The sequence below is a fragment of the Triticum urartu genome, chromosome 3 (genome assembly GCF_003073215.2).
Source record: "Triticum urartu cultivar G1812 chromosome 3, Tu2.1, whole genome shotgun sequence".
NCBI classification, from domain to species: domain Eukaryota; kingdom Viridiplantae; phylum Streptophyta; class Magnoliopsida; order Poales; family Poaceae; genus Triticum; species Triticum urartu.
Window position 1 is genome coordinate 512,179,011 of NC_053024.1, and position 13,887 is coordinate 512,192,897.

A 13,887-nucleotide genomic window follows, 5' to 3' on the forward strand; every position below is an offset into this window, starting at 1 on the left:
TTAGTGACCCAGGGTCATTTCGGACAAATCAGGTCGGGTTGCCAAGTGGCTATAAATAGCCCACCCCCTACAACCATAAACGGTTGGCTGCTCAGATTCAGAGTACGGCTTTTGTCGTTTGAGAGCAACCCACCTCGAAGCCTTTGAGAGAGAATTCCTTGCGAGGATAAAGCCCTAACCACCCAGAGCCAAAGAGAATTAGGCATCACTTAAGTCTTCTTGTCTGTGTGATCTGAAGACTTATTACACTTGAGGACTGTGCATCCTCCAGCCGGTTAGGCGTCGCGTTCTGAGCATCCAAGAGACATTGTGGATTGCCGGTGAACGAAGTCTGTGAAGGTTTGGGAGTCTACCTTGAAGACTTACCAGAGTGATTGGGCGAGGTCTGTGTGACCTTAGCTCAAGGGGAATACGGTGAGGACTGGGTGTCCTGAGCTGCGTGTTCAGGACTGGGTGTCCGGGACTGTGTGTCCTAAGGTTTAAATACCTAGCCGCACTAACCAGACGTACAGTTGTCACAGCAACTGGAACTGGTCCAACAAATCATTGTCTTCAGCGAGTCACTGGTTTCATCTTCCCTTCCCTTTACTTACTGTTACTCCTTGTGAAGTCATTGTATGTTCGCACTATCTTTTGTCTTCACTGAGTGACTGTGTGTTCTGTGTGGCTTCACAATATCTTCCTACCTGATTCTTACTGCATTGCTGCTATTAGTCATTGTGCTTTCACTCTATTGAATACTTGACTATGGCTTGCCTAGTGTAGTCTACCTTCCGTTGCAGGGTAATAGGTTTATTTCTATCGTTTGTCTTCATAACTTCCACGTTTTGAAGACTTTCATAAAAATCACCTATTCACCCCCCTCTAGTCGATATAACGCACTTTCAGGTACCTCGCTGCGGCAGTAGTGCCGCAGTACCGCTCCTTAGCGGCAGTGCCGCCCTTCCTCCGCGGTAGTACCGCCCGGTTCCCTCTTTCCCTTTTCCCTTCGTTCTGCGCGGTAGTACCGCCGTAGGGAGTGGTAGTACCGCTTAACCCAGCGGTAGTACCACTGTCTCCTGCGGTACTACCGCCCCAAGGTTCATGTTTTGTTGCTCCTTTTCCCTATTTCTTCTGCCTGAGCGGTAGTACCGCTCGTGTGCGGGATGAGAACATAACGGTTGGATTTTCCCCCTCCTATAAAAGGGGGTCTTCTTCCCCAATGAACCTTATCCTTTGAGCTCGTGTTCTTCCCCCTTTGTTGACCTTCTTCGAGCTTGCTAACTCTCAATCCCTACATGGATTCTTGCTAGTTTTTGAGGGAAAAGAGAGAGGAGATCTAGATCCACATTTCCACCAATCACTTTCTCCTCTATGTGAGGGGAACCCCTTGGATCTAGATCTTGGAGTTCTTGGTGTTCTCTTTCTTGTTCTTCCTCTCATTTTCCTTCCTAGCATTAGTTGCTTCGGTGGGATTTGAGAGAGAAGGACTTGGGCACTCCGTGTGCCCTTGCCATTGCATTTGGTGCATCGGTTTGAGTTCTCCACGTGATACGGGGAATTTAGAAGTTGAGAAGCTTATTACTCTTGGGTGCTTGGTACCCTTGAGCTTGTTCCTCTTGGGTGCTTGGGCGCCCTAGACGGTTGGTGGTGTTCGGAGCTCAATCATTGTGGTGCAAAGCTCCGGGCAAGCATCGGGGTCTCCAATTAGGTTGTGGAGATCGCCCCGAGCAATTTGACGGGTACCGGTGACCACCCCCAAGGGTTGCCAAAGTGTGCGGGTTCGGTGACCGCCCCCAAGGGTTGCCATTTGTACGGGTTCGGTGACCGCCCTCAAGGGTCCCTTAGTGGAATCACGGCATCTTGCATTGTGCGAGAGCGTGAGGAGATTACGGTGGCCCTAGTGGCTTCTTGGGGAGCATTGTGCCTCCACACCGCTCCAAACAGAGATTAGCATCCGCAAGGGTGTGAACTTCGGGATACATCGTCGTCTCCTCGTGCCTCGGTTATCTCTTACCCGAGCCCTTTACTTATGCACTTTACTTTGTGATAGCCATATTGTTTCTTGTCATATATCTTGCTTTCACATAGTTGCTTATCTTTCTTAGCATAAGTTGTTGGTGCACATAGGTGAGCCTAGTTGTTTTAGGTTTTGTGCTTGGCAAATTAACCGCTAGGTTTATTCCGCATTTGTTCAAGCCTAAACTGTAATTATTTTAAAACGCCTATTCACCCCCCTCTAGGCGACATCCACGATCTTTCACCTACGTTGAATATGCCTAAACCATCTTAGATGATGTTGGACAAGCTTCTCTTCAACCGGTGCTACCCCAACTCTACAATGTATATCATCATTCTAGACTCGATTCTTCTTTGTGTGGCCACACATCTATCTCAACATATGCATCTCTATTACACCTAACTTTTTAACACAATACAGATGCAAGCGGTCATATATAGGCGCATACACTCATGCCTATGAATGCACACACACACCCTACCCCTATGAGCACCTCTGAGAAACTGAGCTGGCATATTATCTTAAGATTTTATGAAGTCACTGTATGCGCCTCATAGTTGATGGTAACGTCTCCTCCCACTGAACGGCATCACCAAAAATTCTGAAATAAATCCAGGATAAATGTGAGCACCATGACATGAACCCAGGTGGGTTGGGGATACCACTGTCCTCCTAACCATCCAACCACATGTTGGTTCTCTCTGTTACATCCAACTGTTGAACATGTCGCCTTTTAGTCAGCCAACACTCAGCGCCATACAACATTGCGGGTCGAATTGTCATTCTATAAAACCTGTCTTTTAGTTTTTGTGGCACTATCTTGTCATAGAGAACGCCAAAAACTTTGGCACCACTTCATCCATCTGGCTTTGATTCGATGGTTCACATCTTCATCGATATCCCCATCTTTCTGTAACATTGACCCCAAATATCGTAATGTGTCCTTCTAAGGTACTACTTGCCCATCAAGGTTAACCTTATCCTCCTTGTTCCTAGTAGTACTAAACCGCACCTCATGTGCTCGATTTTAGTTCTACCAAGCCTAAAACGTTTTGATTCCAAGGTTTGTCTCCATGGCTCTAACTTTCTATGAACCCCATCGAACTATCATCGACTAGCACCACATCATTCGCAAAGAGAATGCACCATAGGATATCTTATTTTATATCGCTTGTGACCTCAACCATCACCAAATCAAAAAAAGATAAGGGCTCAAAGTTGACCCCTGGTGTAATCCTATTTTAATCGAAAAGTCATAAGTGTCGCTATCACTTGCTCAAACACTTGTCATGATATTATCACACATTTCCTTTATGAGGGTAATATACTTTGTTGGGCCTTCGTGTTTCTCCAAGACCCATCATATGACATTCCGCGGTATCTTGTCATAGGACTTCTTCAAGTCAATGAACACCATATGAAGGTCCTTCTTTTGCTCCCTATGTTTCCATAAGTTGCCGCACGAAGAAATTAGCTTCCATTTGTCAACCTCCCATGCATAAAACCAAACTACTTTTTGGTCACGCTTGTCATTCTTCTTAAGCGGTGCTCAATGGCTCTCTCTCATAGCTTCATTGTATGGCTTATTAGCTTAATTCTACAGTAATTAGTACAACTTTGAACATCCCCTTGTTCTTGAAGATTGATACTAATATACTATGTCTCCATTCTTCTGGCATCTTGCTTGCGCGAAAAATGAAGTCGAAATTCTTAATTTGCAAAGAGAGCCTTGGCTCAGTGGTTGGGCATGCGGTTGTGCATCCTAGCGACCCGAGTTCAATTCCTAGAATTGACAGGTGATGCATAGGGGTTTCCCCCGTTTATTGAGGATCATGCTTGGTGTACGGTGGAACCTCTCATCAAGAAATATCTTGATACTCATTAAAAAAATTAAGGACCATGTTTATCTTGGGTACTCATACTAAAATGGTTGTATGCATCCCTGGTTGGTGCAGAGGCCGGGAAGTGAAAATCTCTCCCATTAAAGTAGGAAAAGACCCATGCCCCCGCGTCGCCCCGATCTGGCGACACGGGGGAAGCGCCACCACCGGTGACCCCCAAGGCCACCTCTCCTACCCCTCGTCTTGTCGTTGTCTGAGGGGACCATCAGCAAAGCTCGTGTGGGATCCTATGACGGCGGCAGGGCATCTCATCTCGCGGCGGCTCAGATCTGTGCAGCTCCGTGGGATCCCAATGGCATCTTCCTCGTCCGCCGGTGGGGCTGCTCCTCGTCAACGGCGAGTTGGTCGCTCGTGACCGCGTGGTGTTGCGGCACGGTCGGCACACATCTTGCATCTGTGCTGGTTATCTTGGCTCGTACGAGTCTGCGGCAGGTGTGCTGCGTGTTGCTAGACACCATGGTGGTGCCGACGGCCGGCTAGGTGGCGGCAGGCTGGATCAGGGTGGCGTGGGGGCCTGCTACCGTGATGCTTATGGTGGTGGCCCTCGTGCTCTTTCTGCTTCACGGCAACATACTGCAAGATCGGCCCTCCTCGATCTAGTCGTCAACATGTTCCGGAACTGTCGCTGAAGATCTTGCCCAGGATATCTGGATCGGACAGAATCCGGTCGTGCACGTCCATATCAGCTTACGAGGTTCTGAGGGCATGGACGCGAAGCTCTATTGGTTGATGACACCTTAGGACATGTCGGCTTCTTGATTTCCATGGTGGAGAGAACGATGGAGAAGGTCATGGTGGCCGAGATCGAAGTATCAGCTAGACGGATGGAGCCTTGGTGGTGATGGAGTCAGCCAGGTGTCAGATAAGTCTCAGGAGCAGCAGTGATAAGTGGGGGTGGCAACGCTGGCGGATTTCATTTTTGGTGGTACTCCTCAAGTACCGAGTCGTGACTTTTAGGGTGAAAACCTAAGGTTTGACCTTCATTGGTTGTGTCTGGCGATTGCCTTGCTGAAGGAATTGTTTGGAGAGCGCGGGCTTTCTCTAGGGTGAAAACCTAAGATTTTGGATTGGGCAACGACGGCGCTTGTGCACTATTCCCTTCTTGGAGGTGTTGCTTTTGGAGACCTTTTATGTTTTTCGGGTGTTGTATTAGGTAGTGGTATGTGTGCTGCTGTGGAGACAAGTCGGTCGCTGTGGCGGGATCTTTTTTTCCTTTCTTTTAATTTTCTCTTTGGCTGTGTGCATCCCGGATGTCTTTGTGACATCTTGTTGGTACAGAGGTTGGGTGTAATTGGTATCTCTGTGATATTAATATATCCCCCTTTCCAAAAAATGTCTCTAAGGCCTCTTCACACCTCAATAAGGATACAATCAGGGGTCTTCGTCTTGGCTCCTTTCATCCTTTTTAAAGTCCCCTTGACCTCATACTCCTATATTTGCCGCAAAAAACGCCTCCTGGTATCATCAAAAGGAGTCATCCAGTTCAAGGTAGAACTGTCATTCTCTCCATTGAACAACTTTTTTATGGAAAAACTTCCGATCTATTCATCTTCAATCATGGTAGTACAATGAACACTAGAAATAATAAAAATTACATCCAGAACCGTAGACCACCAAGCGACGACTACAAGCACTGAAGTGAGCCAAAGGCTCTCCGCTATCATCGCCCCTTGATACGTCTCCATCGTATCTACTTTTCCAAACTCTTTTGACCTTGTTTTATACTCTAATTTGCATGATTTGAATGGAACTAACCCGGACTAACGCTGTTTTCAGGAGAATTGCCATGATGTTATTTTTGTGCAGAAATAAAAGTTCTCGGAATGACTTGAAACTTCACGAAGAATATTCTAGAACAAATAAAAAATATTAGTGAAAGAATCAACAGAGGGGGACCCACCACCTATCCACAAGGGTGAGTGCGCGCCCTACCCCCTGGGTGCGCCCCCTGGCTAGTGGGTCCCACGAAGCTCCACCGACCTCAACTCCAACTCCATATATTCACGTTTCGGGAGAAAGAAATCAGAGAGACGGATTCATCGCATTTTACAATACGGAGCCGCTGCCACCTCTAGTTCTTCCTCGGGAGGGCAGATCTGGAGTCCGTTGGGCTCCGGAGAGAGGAAATCGTCGCCATCATCATCATCAACCATCCTCCATCACCAAATTCATGATGCTCACCGTCGTGCGTGAGTAATCCCATCGTAGGCTTGCTGGACGGTGATGGGTTGGATGAGATTTAGCATGTAATCGAGTTAGTTTTGTTCAGATTTGATCCCTAGTATCCACTATGTTCTAAGATTGTTGTTGCTATGACTTTGCTATGCTTAATGCTTGTCACTAGGGCCCGAGTGCCATGATTTCAGATCTGAACCTATTATGTTTTCATGAATATATTTTTGTTCTTGATCCTATCTTGCAAGTTATAGTCACCTACTACGTGTTATGATCCGGCAATCCCGGAGTGACAATAGTCGGGACACTTCCCAGTGATGACCGTAGTTTGAGGAGTTCATGTATTCACTAAGTGCTAATTCTTTGGTCCAGTTCTTTATTAAAAGGAGGCCTTAATATCCCTTAGTTTCCAATAGGACCCCACTGCCATGGAAGGGTAGGACAAAAGATGTCATGCAAGTTCTTTATTAAAAGGAGGCCTTAATATCCGTCGAGAGGTTTTCGCCAGGGGGACCCGATCTCACCGCATCTGTTTCTGTTGTGCGGAGAGGGCCTCTCGTGTATGCTGCAAAACTATGATGGAGGTTGGATTGATAGGGGGATCAGAGTAAGCAATACTGCCTCGTGGATTTCCCATCTTTTATTTGCAGATGACTGTTTAATTTTCATGAAAGCTGACTCCAGGAGTGCCATAAGGATGAATGAGATTTTGCATCAGTACAACATTGGCTCCGGACAAAATGCAAACAAGCTGAAAAGCTCCGTGTTTTTAGCCCTAATAGTGGCTCGTCAGTTAAGATGGGAGTCAAGGCAACCTTACAAATACAAAGAGAAGCGATGTCGGAAAAATACCTTGGGCTCCCAACAGCTGCCAGAAGAATTATAGAGAAAAGTTTTGTACATATTAATGAAAGATCAAGGGCAAGGGTGCAAGGGTGGTGCGAAAGAAAAATGTCATGTGCAGCAAGAGAAGTTCTTTTGAAGTCTGTGGTCCAAGCTCTACCGGCCTACTCTATGAGTTGTTTCAAACTCACAAAAGGTTTGTGCAAGAAATTGACGACAAATATGTCAAAATATTGGTGGGCTGGATCACTTGACAAAAAAAGGAATGCATTGACAATCTTGGGATAAGATGTGCATGGCAAAGTCACAAGGAGGAATGGTATTCCGAGACTTGGAAAATTTCAATGATGCGATGCTAGCAAAACAAACATGGTGGTTACTTGAGAATCCTAATAGCTTGTGTGCACGTGTGCTTAAAGCACGGTACTTCCCTAACGAGGATTTTCTAACGGCGGGCTGCCCCGCTAGTGCCTCCAAGACATGGAAAGCAATTGTTAACAGGAGAGAGATGTTGAAGAGGGGACTCATCCGTCCGATTGGTAATGGAGATACCACCGAAGTGTGGCATGATCAATGGATAGATGGCACCATATCAATGAAACCGATGGGAGCTCTCAAGCCAAACTCAATACAATTAGTGTCGGACCTGATTGACCCGATGTCAAATCAATGGGATACACAGCTCGTTCGGAGTATTTTCTACGCCCCGGATGCGGCAGCTATACTTGCTATGGCAAGACCGCGTACGGGAGGGGCGGATGTGTGGGCATGGGCAAGGGAAAAGTCTGGCCTCTTCACGGTCAGGTCGGCGTATAGACATGAGATGCAAGCTAAACTACAGCTGACTGAGACAGTTGGTTCATCTTCTGGTGAATCGGCCATGTGGAAGGCATTGTGGAAGATCAACGTGCTTCCAAATATTAGGGTGTTTTGGTGGTGCGTGCTAAAGAATTTCTTGCCATCCTATGGCGAGCTTCAGAGGAGGCATATTAAACAGCTACCGAACTGCTCGATGTGTGGACATGACAATGAGACGTTGTTTCACTCGTTGATGGAATGTGACCATGCAAGACGCTTTTGGGAGGCAGCGGAACGATTCTTTGGTATTGGCATACCACGATTACACCCACTGTCATGGTCTCGAGATCTACTAGATCAACGATTATACAAGAAGGAGGTGGCGGCTATTATGATCACCGTGATGTGGGCTGTGTGGCACTCCAGGAACAACTACACTCATGGCGAGTTAGTGTATTAGCCGGTTAAATCAATGGTGATTATTGAAGAGATTATCAGGGCACTTGAGATCCCTGAGAGGAAGAAGGCCCAAGCTACTGCCCTCCCGAGGTGGCTGCCACCAGAGGAGGGATGGATCAAGATCAATACCGATGGTGCTACGGACATGGGTCTACTACGTGGAGGAGCGGCCTTCATTGCTCGAGATCATTATGGAGCTCTCATTAGAGCTGGAGGATCACGATATGACGGGATCGCCGACCCGTTATCCATTGAGCTACTTGCATGTAGGGACGCGATCCTAATGGCACACGACATGGGCTTTCAGCAAGTGGTGTTGGAGACAGACTGTCAAGAAATCCAGTGGCTCTGGGAGGTACCTCAGAGGTCGACGTGTTTTCACCTCATTACGGAGATGAAGGAGATGTCTACTTTGTTTCACGGATTTAGGCTACGGTTTGCGTGTCGCCAGACTAATATGGCGGCACACCGTCTAGCTAGACACTCGTTAAAACTTTCTTTTTTTATGCACTTGTATGACACGATCCCTAGATGGCTGACTGATTGTTTGCAGTCAGACATGCTAACGCCTAATGAATAAAGAGCTGGAGGGCGTTTAGCTTAAAAAAAAAAGACCCAACTGCACAAAGTGTTGTTGTCTACCCACATGGACTAGCATTAGTTAGAATGAACTAACATTACGGGAAAGAATTGTGCAGGCTGGGAGGTTTAAGCTCGTAAGATTTTGGGATTTTAAAAAAAGATAGGCGCCTAAGATTTTGGGAAGGAGGGAGTACTGATTTGATTTACATTGTTTCAAAATCAAGGAGTAGGTGTGTGGAGAGGAAAAAAGTACTTGAATACAATACTCCCACTGTTCACTTTTATACAAGACATTTCAGACAGCATGTAAAGCAGTCTATTTTCAGTTGTCTGAAACGACTTATAAAAGTGAACGGAGGGAGTAATCTTAGGGTGTGTTTGGTTCGGGAACGAAGTGTAATGAAATGTCACGGTTTCATTCCACTAGAATGGGTCGGTTCCGTCCTTGTGTTTGGTAGTGACAATTTGAAGGAATGAAATGGTTACATTTTGATGTTTAGTTTGAGAGATGGAATAGAATGAGTTTATTTATCCCATCATTCATTGGAGTGAATTTCGGTCATAAAAAGGCATTGTGCAGCAGTGTGAGCATCAACGGTTCAAAAACACTCTGTCAAAAACAAATCGCAGCTGATCTGATTGAACTCGATTTCAGTCAAACAAAGGCCATCCAAATAACAAACTCTGCATTTGATCTGAGTGCCACAAGCAAAAAATGCAGCTTGCTCGTCCAACCTTGCTCCTCCAGTCCACAAGATCGACATCAGCCACCCAAATACAAAAGTCTGGATCAACAAAGCCACCCAACCGCAGCCTTGCTGCTTCATTTCTTTTTCAATCATGTGGCTGACGGGGTGAATTGCATGTTGCTCCTCCAGTTCTTTTTCCCGCACCGGGGCCGTCCAGCCGCTCAAGCTCGAGCTCGGCTGGCCTTCCAGTCGCACCACGCCACACGCACACACGTGTCTCCTCACGTACACAGAGACACACCTCACCCCGGACTCCTTTCGCCAGATCCTTGGTCGAGGGAGAGATATGAGGGGCAGGAGACGCCGGCGAGGCTACACTTCCGATGAGGGGCAGAAGTCAGCGACGTAACAGGCGTGATGCAAGCCGCACCTTCGATGAGCCAGACCTCGGCTGCGCGTCCGCCTCGGCCGCGCACAAGGGGGTGCCGTCGAGGATGGGGTGCAGCGGAGGAAGCGAAGGGGTTACGGCAGCCGGCCGCCGCCACGACCATCGAGGGAGAGAAGAGCGCAGAGGTCGTGGGTGGCTGGGGCGCGGGCTACGGGGTGGGTGAGTCGAGGAGAAGAGACACGAGCGAGTCGTTCCGCGTGGTCCGGTCGATTTGGAGGAATGCCCAAGTTCAGCATAAACAAGGAATATGCCGTTCCCTGGAACCGGTGGGTTCCGATTCCTTCCGTAATCTAAACACCAGAACTGGCCCTTGGGATGGAACCGACCCGTACCGTTCCGTTTCATGACAGAAACCAAACACACCCTTAGTCTCCAGTTCGGTGATGATCCAGGGAATCTGTACGTCGGAAGGTGGTTCGGCTGCAACTGCGGCTGCCTCCACTTCTTGGACGGCGTGGGTAGGTGGAGGCCACAGCTGTGCGACTAGAAGATCCAACCGTTGGTTTCGGATGGACGACGCGGATTGGACCTGACAGCAGGATCTGCCAGACAGAAACCGCTACCTATGCAACGAGGATCCGGATCCGGCGAGGACGAAGTACCCAGTTCTTCCAGAACTCTCCATCCGATGGAGTAGGCATGTGCTGCGTCTACTCCCCCGCCACCGTCTCCACGACCTCGTCGCAGCGAGGTCAGATCGTGTCGTCGGATCGCTCGCCCTCCTACGCCGCCGACGCCCCGCTGCGCTCCGATGAGGGATTCGACGGCAGCGCGGCCAATCCCTCCCGCGCGAGGCGCGGGCGCGACGGCGGAGATGGCGAGCCCCCGCCGCTTTCCCCGGCCCCGAGCGTGAACGCTGACGGGAAATTCGACGGCAGGGCGGCCAAACGCCGTCGCGCGGAGTTCGGCGGCGGTGTCGGCGTTGACGACGCGGCGGCTCAGGACCACGGGGACCGCATCGGCGAACTCCCGGACGCGATCCTGCTGTGCATCCTCTCCTACCTCCCGCTCCGCGACGCCGCCCGTTCGACGGCGCTCTCTTCGCGGTGGCGGCGCCTGTTTGATCAGTACCTCCTGGACTTCAACGCGTGCCAGCCGTTCCCGCCGGAGGCGGGCCGCGGCTGCGACTGGTTCATCCGCGCCGTCGACTCCATCCTCGCCTCGCGCCGCCACATCCCCATCCGCAGCTTCCGCTTCGTGATGTACGGGCAGGGATTCCTCAATCGCATGGGCGTCGTCAGCGGCTGGTTCCCCGTCCTCGCGACCTGCGGTGTCCGAGAAGTCGACGTCGACATGTTGTACACAGTCTATAGGCCGACCCTCCCCGCGTCGCTCCTCCAGCTCGCCTCCCTCGAAACCCTAAGAGTGTGCTTCTGCGATCTTCCGAAGGAAGCGGAGGTGGACGCGCTGCGGCTCCCCGCCCTCAAGACGCTCCGCCTGTCCAATGTCCGAACCTCCCAGGACGCCCTGCAGGCGATGCTTGCTCATTGCCCGTCCCTGGAGTGCGCAAAGCTCAAGAACATCACCGGGGTCAAGCAAATCCGCCTCCGGTCCAAGAGCCTGGTGCGGCTGTACGGCGACTTGGGCGACTTGAGTGAGCTCGTTGTCGAGGACGCCCCGAGCCTTGAAGAACTGGTGGGCATCCATTTGCCGAGCGGCAGAGCAACGGTGAAAATTGTTTCCGCCCCCAAGCTGCAGGTGCTGGGATACTTGGGGAAGAACGTCGGGCCTCTCGTGCTGCGTGATACCGTTTTCGATGTAAATGCTTTGCCTTTTTCTACTGTTTGTTGCAGCTAAAACTCGGATGATATTTGCTTTGAAAGCAAGTATCTTTGCTTCCTATGACATGTTTTGCATATTGCAGGGAGGCATCTTGCAGTCCACTACCCTGATGTGCAGCGTGAAGACCTTGGCCATCCAAGTGCCCTTCTCAGAGAAGGGACGTACCACCTTCGTTGCTCAGTTGCTCAAATGCTTCCCATGCCTTGAGGAGCTCCATGTCGAGGTGACCATTGCAGCTCAGCTCTCCTTAACCCCCAATCCACTTAGCTCTACCATCATACCATGCATTATTTGTTAATCATGGTCGACGTTTGCAGGCAGACAGTCGATCAATTTCACAGCGGGTTACTCCTGAATCATGGGACACGACAACTTCTATCCCGTGCATCGAGCATTCGCTCAACAAATTGGTGTTCGAGGATTTTGGAGGAGAAATGTGCCAGTGGGGCTTTCTGACTTTTATGCTTGAGATGGCTAAAACTCTTGAGGTCGTTGAGCTCTACTGTTTGAAAGGCGAAGACTGTGCCAGTAGACTAATAAACATTCTAAGCAGCATAAATAGAGTCTGCCAGGACATGGAGTTCCTCTTCTTCACAAGTTGTGAGCCAGTCAATGGTCTCTACTTGTGCCATTGCTGTCCCCGGCGGTGCCAGAATGAAAACAGAGTTTCGCTGATGGATACTCTGAAGCACCAGAAAAAATAGAAGGTGATTGCAATCTGAAAATCCATGTTGTCGTCGGATGCGCGTAAGTTGTGATCTTGTGTCAGAATCCGAGAACTGTTCATTTTAGTTTACTGGAATAGAAAAAGAATCTGCAGGCTGGATTGGCTGTACCGTAGCAGGCTGGTTGGCTGGAACTATTTTTGTTAGAACACAATTAGCTGGACTTCTTGTTGGATGTGTATCGCTGGTACTGTTTATAATATAATCATAGCATAATGGTTTAGCATTTTGGTATCTTTGCACCGTAGTTCAAGTTCATCTCCGACATTTGAATTTTCGAGGCCATGGCGTTCGAAATTAGAATTGCACGGAAAGTGCACCATGGAGAAAACGAGTGAATGCTATGCCTTTTGTCCCTCAACTTGTCGTGTTGCACAAATTTGATCCCAGACTTTGATTATGTAGTATACTACTCCCTCCGTTCTAAATTACTTGTCGCAGGTATGGATGTATCTAGATGTATTTTAGTTTTAGATACATCCACTTCTGTGACGAGTAATTTGGAACGGAGGGAGTAGATGATCATGCGCGCTCTGCCGCACGAGGGACATGTACGTTTGATACCCTCTAGTCTATGCGTAGCTTTTCGATCGAATCAGGGCGTATAATACGGAGTTTAATTTCAGATTGGTTATTCGCGTGTGATATGTGGTTACAGTTATTCTATCTATGTTGTGCCCGTGGTGTTATTGCCTGAACATGCGCTCCTATACATGTCAGCAGGATAATTTCTTCTTTGCTAGCGTGTTGGGCCAGCGCGTGGTAGCTATGAATGGATTGCTTGCCTTGGTGCTCATCATCGATCCCTGGGGAGATTCTAGCTTCCATGGATTACGGCTGTTGTGTTGTTATGTTACCATTCTCCACTTTCACCTGTAGCTGTTGATCACACGCTCAGAAATATGTTTCTGTCTTATCTCGTTTGACAGATAATGGATATTCTACACTAAAAAGACTTTTTAAAAAATGAATCAATATATTACTGGCCATAACGTTTTGATCAGCCTATGGAACAAAAAATTTGAAATGAACTCGTTTTCGGGCAGGGCTATGTAAACTTAGCAAGCACACATAATTATATATGACCTGACCGTAGAGTCTCCATTTGATCATGTGACTTGTATGTCATCACTCTAGACCATGAATAAAAGTATTTGCAGACAAAGATTGTTGAAAATTATTACATTTTACCTGGAGTGGCAATAGATAACCAGGAGCTCGATGGCTACCAAGGTTACATAAATCAAAATAGTAGTACACGGAGGCAATTTCTTGTCAAAATCCCTTTGAGTAAAAGAATTGCTACTTCTATGATATAATATTGATTATAAAAATGCAGAGGCATTTAATCTGTTATGCTCCTATACATGAGGGTATCGGAGAAAAGTCAGTACTCACTCTTGAAACCAATATATTCAGGTTCGATCTTCTCACGGGATGAGGACTCCAGGGAAACACATCCATGTAGTAATATGGTAAAGATATA

The 13,887-nt window shown here is 48.3% G+C and overlaps 1 protein-coding gene across 1 annotated transcript; it reads left to right on the plus strand.

The window, feature by feature from the left end:
* The first annotated feature begins 10,466 nt into the window (after positions 1–10,466).
* On the plus strand, positions 10,467–12,627 carry LOC125544696 (FBD-associated F-box protein At4g10400-like). Its single transcript, XM_048708440.1, has 3 exons — positions 10,467–11,652; positions 11,759–11,899; positions 11,994–12,627. Exons 1-3 carry the CDS (start codon positions 10,534–10,536, stop codon positions 12,378–12,380), a joined length of 1,647 nt encoding a protein of 548 aa, XP_048564397.1. The 5' UTR covers positions 10,467–10,533; the 3' UTR covers positions 12,381–12,627.
* The last annotated feature ends 1,260 nt before the right edge of the window (positions 12,628–13,887 follow it).

What these genes read in the sequence shown, in the direction of transcription:
- LOC125544696 (XM_048708440.1), top strand. Translation starts at nt 10,534, where the DNA reads ATGTGCTGCGTCTACTCCCCCGCCACCGTCTCCACGACCTCGTCGCAG. An exon ending in TGCGTGATACCGTTTTCGAT is followed by an intron (nt 11,653 to 11,758) that starts GTAAATGCTTTG and finishes TGCATATTGCAG; the next exon opens with GGAGGCATCTTGCAGTCCAC. An exon ending in TTGAGGAGCTCCATGTCGAG is followed by an intron (nt 11,900 to 11,993) that starts GTGACCATTGCA and finishes CGACGTTTGCAG; the next exon opens with GCAGACAGTCGATCAATTTC.